The sequence below is a fragment of the Sander vitreus genome, chromosome 4 (assembly GCF_031162955.1).
Source record: "Sander vitreus isolate 19-12246 chromosome 4, sanVit1, whole genome shotgun sequence".
NCBI lineage: Eukaryota > Metazoa > Chordata > Actinopteri > Perciformes > Percidae > Sander > Sander vitreus.
In genome coordinates, this window is record NC_135858.1 from 47,501 (window position 1) to 52,500 (window position 5,000).

Sequence of the window (5,000 nt, forward strand, 5' to 3'; positions counted from 1 at the left end):
CGTATGGGGAATTTGGGACACTAAACTGCACGTAGGACATCGTATGGGGAATATGGGACACTACACTGCACGTAGGACATCGTATGGGGAATTTGGGACACTACACTGCACGTAGGACATCGTATGGGGAATTTGGGACACTAAACTGCACGTATACCCCCCAGGAAATCCACCTGACTCCAAGATGCAACAACCTCCATTAAGACCGTAATTATATCGACACCGAGATAGCTGCCTTCAGTCTAATGCAACTTTTAGAAACCCTCCTGTTTATCTAGATAACAATACCAGCCCAGCTCCTGCTGTTAACCTGCCAATAACGCTAGCCAGGGTTGCTGTTAACCTGCCCATAACGCTAGCCAGGGTTGCTGTTAACCTGCCAATAACGCTAGCCAGGGTTGCTGTTAACCTGCCCATAACGCTAGCCAGGGTTGCTGTTAACTGGCAGCAGTGTGGCTAGCTGCCACATTACACGTTTATAGACCATTGGGTACCGTATTAGTTAGTTAACGTTGGCTGTCAGACTGGCCAGCTTCTTGACCTTAGCCTGACAACACGCTAGCTAGCTAAGTCAGCTAGACTCATCTTAAATCAGCTTATAATGAAAGTAAAACTTCACACCGCTTCGTGTCGTCTCGCTTTAAACCCCCTTTCTTTAAATGCCGCTCGGTGTCCGGGACAATTAAGAAAAACACTGCCGTTAGTTCGACACTTAAAGTAGCCTTGCATGCTAACGCTAGCTAAGTAGCTAACATCACGGTTTGACGTTACGCAGTCTCTCCGGTTAGCTAGAGACACCGAGCTGTCACAATAACAACATACCTTCAGGATCGACCGGTGGACACTGAGCTGACTTCGCGGAGGTCACGGTGATTGTGCTTCAGATGGCTGGAGAGGTTCATGCCATGGATGTCGGTCCCCGGTATCCAAACTCATTAACGGCGGAAAAACATCCAGGAGGCTAACGTCATTACAGTAAAGCTAACGCAGCCTGTTTGGTTTTTACAGTTCATTTGCATGGCTGCAACGCGTTGGCGCCACCTACAGGCTACTGCTGGTTCTACCGTCCTCATCCGCCTCCTCATATAGTCCCACAGGCTGAGGCAGTGGTGTAGTCTAGATCAGTCATTCCAGTCGAGCCTGTTGTTCAGATGAACCTGATTATGCCCTCGGGCGCTTGAGTAAATAAATAAATAAAATATGTGGCAGTAAACTTTCATTTAACGAGCCTGTTGTACTGATGAGATGACCAGTTATAGTTGTAGTGCTAGTAGGCCTATTAAGAGGTGCAGATTAATTCAGGTAGGACTGTGTGTTGACATATTTTATTATGTGTATTATGAGGTGGTCCACACACACAAAAAGTTTGAAAACCCCTGGTCTAGATAGGTAGATAGGTAGATAGATAGATAGATAGGTAGATAGATAGATAGGTAGATAGGTAGATAGGTAGATAGATAGGTAGATAGGTAGATAGATAGGTAGATAGGTAGATAGATAGATAGGTAGGTAGATAGATAGATAGGTAGATAGGTAGATAGGTAGATAGGTAGATAGGTAGATAGATAGGTAGGTAGGTAGATAGGTAGATAGGTAGATAGCTAGATAGGTAGATAGATAGGTAGATAGGTAGATAGATAGATAGGTAGGTAGATAGGTAGGTAGATAGGTAGATAGATAGATAGGTAGATAGATAGATAGATAGGTAGGTAGATAGATAGATAGGTAGGTAGATAGATAGGTAGGTAGATAGGTAGGTAGATAGGTAGGTAGATAGGTAGGTAGATAGATAGGTAGGTAGATAGGTAGGTAGATAGGTAGGTAGATAGGTAGGTAGATAGGTAGGTAGATAGATAGGTAGATAGGTAGGTAGATAGGTAGGTAGATAGGTAGGTAGATAGGTAGGTAGATAGGTAGGTAGATAGATAGGTAGATAGATAGATAGGTAGATACTTTATTCATCCCAAAGGACATTTTAGGATCCAGTAGCTTAGACAACCTTAACACAACAAACACATATACACACATATACATAAGTCATCTCTGTGTGCCTATGTGTATGTATGATATGTATAAGCTATTGGACACCTTAATTCCCTTCTGGATAAATAAAGTATTTCTATCTATATACAGTACAGTAGACCCACTACAATATATTAGACTACACCACTGGGCTGAGGGACTTTGGTATCCAAATTTCAGGCTTCCACGCTGCACTCACTAACCAGTGAAGCGCCGTGATGTTTAGGGAAAGAGACGGTTGAGTTAAGGTTAGAAACATTCATTGAGAGTCTTGTGAATGAAATTCAGAGGTGGAAGAACTGACCTCTAAAGGACCAATGGCACACTTCATTTATAGTAGTGAACGTGCTAAATAAGTGGGAAACACATAAAAGAAAAGTCACATTTTAATGAAATAAAATAAGATATCAAACCAAATCACAAACTACATAGTTTGCATTGATGTGAATTACTTTGCAATATAAATTAATTGTGAAATATCTCAAATATATACCTGCAAAAACCATTGGTCAAGTAATGCAAATCTGAAAACATTAGTGCAGCTACAGTGTTTGTAATAAACATTATACAATGCAAGTAAGTATGAATAATAATTACAACATACATTAAGATGTATTAAAACATATACATGCGTTTCATACATAATAAGTGTGATATATATATATATAATATTATATAATGTAGCAATATTTAATAAATACTCATAGTATAATAATATGTAATACATGTTATAATAACACAAAATATGGTGGTATTATATATGTAGTCTAATATAAATGAAAGCTGTAAGCAGCGATGAACGGGCCCTGGCCTTCTTGCAGTGTGGGGAGGGGGTACTTGGGGGGGCTGATACTGGGGGTCCTGGCAGATCAGCATCACATGTAGACTACACAGTCTGAGTTTCATGTAAATCGGAATAACCTTTGCCGAGATACAACCGTTCCTGTTTTAACAGCCACCTACAGGAAGTTGTTGCTCCATAACTTGCGCATTGTTTTAGCTATCACAATTCTTTTGATAACGTTTAGTCACGAGGGTCCTCGGAGTCTATATCCAGGTTTTCGTGCAGATCGGACTCACGGCCCAGGAGGAGTTGTCTATGACGTTGACTCTAATCGCGGCCGGGTTGGTTCAGCGGGTAGAGCAGGCGCACATATAATTAGAGGCTCATGCCCCGATGCAGAGGTCAAGGGTTTGACTCCGACCTGTGATGATTTCCTGCATGTCTTCTCCCCCCCCCCCCCACTCTCTCTCTCTCTCTCCTTTCTCACCTAGCTGTCCTGTCAAAATAAAAACGGAAAAGCCCAAATAAATATGGATGTGAATGAATGTAATGTTGAATTTAATCTAAAATAGTTAACTTGTTGTAATGTAAATGATGGAATACATCGTTAAACCATATGTACAAGCCCTGTTTCACAACGTATTTACTGACTGTAACGTTATATATATATATATATATATATATATATATATATATATATATATATATATATATATATATTTGTATTTTTTCATATAGATGGTTGCCTTCACTGACATGTTTTTAGGCATACGGGGTACTGCGTACACATTCGTAGTCCATATATAATGGTGATAAAAGTATACTATCTGCCATGATCGTTAAGTAAGTAACCGTTGTTAGTAGTAGTAGTAGTAGTAGTAGTAGTAGTAGTAGTAGTAGTAGTAGTAAGAAGAAGAAGTAACGTAAGTAATCGTCACATTTTAGCTTTTTGGTTCTGTCGTTTCAAATAAATGCCCAGTCACCCTAAATGCATCACCGTCTAGCGTAAACGTCCAAATGAAGTTTGATTGGCCGGTAATTTTACAGTTGAACAGAATCAACCAATCGGTGAAGCCGTTCTTGGTCGTTGTCAGCAACCAACGGACACACTTTACCAACCAGGAACTGGCGTGTGACTGGCACGCAAAGCGGTCAGTTCTCTGGTCAAGAGCTGGACAGAAGCGCTTTCATTACATCTTAAATGATATCATTATCGTATGGTTATGTCTTTATAACGTTGTCGGTAAACGTGTTGCCGTCTTGGTCATTATTTTCTGTCGGCATGAATCTCGGGTGAGTTTTTTTCCTCTTTTTCAAATCAACGTTGACGTTAGCTAGCTACCGTTGACGTTATACGTAAGGCTAAGATAAGCTAGCTACATCCTATAACGTTAACGTCAGGCTAACCTACTGACCCAATGTGTAGCAGTGAAATGCATGGAGATTATGTCATAGCTTGAGACCAAACAGTGAACAAAAAACACATTAAACGTGCACAGTGCAGATAAAGTCTTGGCTGTGCATATATATACTGACAGTATGTTGGCTGTGCATACATATATATATACTGTCATACATACATATACTGTCAGTATATAGTGTATCTATGTTGGCTCTGCATACATATATATACTGACAGTATGTTGGCTGTGCATACAGATATATATATACTGACCTACATACATATACTGTCAGTATATAGTGTATCTATGTTGGTTCTGCATATGTATATATACTGACAGTATGTTGGCTGTGCATACAGATATATATATATATATATATATATACTGTCATACATATACTGACAGTATATGTATGTATACAGATATATATATATATATATATATATATATATATATACTGTCATACATACATATACTGTCAGTATATAGTGTATCTATGTTGGCTCTGCATACATATATATACTGACAGTATGTTGGCTGTGCATACAGATATATATATATATATATATACTGACCTACATACATATACTGTCAGTATATAGTATATCTATGTTGGCTCTGCATACAGATCAACTCCAAATCAAAACATGACCAAAACTGATCACTTTACAGATCATCTTTACAGAAAGTGAAGAAAAAGGAATACTAGGCTGTATATTGTAATAGCAGTATTTGCATTTTTCTTTACAAACTCAAACATTTACTGTATGAACTGAAACATGTCTCGAGGG

The 5,000-nt window shown here is 39.0% G+C and overlaps 2 protein-coding genes across 2 annotated transcripts in view; one reads left to right on the forward strand and one right to left on the reverse strand.

Moving 5' to 3' along the window:
* Positions 1 to 1,023, reverse strand: part of LOC144516377 (inositol hexakisphosphate kinase 1-like) — a 48,341-nt gene extending 47,318 nt beyond the window's left edge. Inside the window, exon 1 of the mRNA XM_078247604.1 lies at positions 823 to 1,023. The gene's annotated coding sequence lies outside the window, so the exon portion shown is untranslated. The remainder of the gene's footprint in view (positions 1 to 822) is intronic.
* Positions 1,024 to 3,911: 2,888 nt separating this feature from the next.
* The window catches only part of ccdc66 (coiled-coil domain containing 66), a 29,874-nt gene continuing 28,785 nt past the window's right edge, over positions 3,912 to 5,000 (forward strand). Inside the window, 1 exon segment of the mRNA XM_078249483.1 lies at positions 3,912 to 4,099. Coding sequence (XP_078105609.1) covers positions 4,008 to 4,099 — 92 coding nt within the window. The 5' untranslated portion in view covers positions 3,912 to 4,007.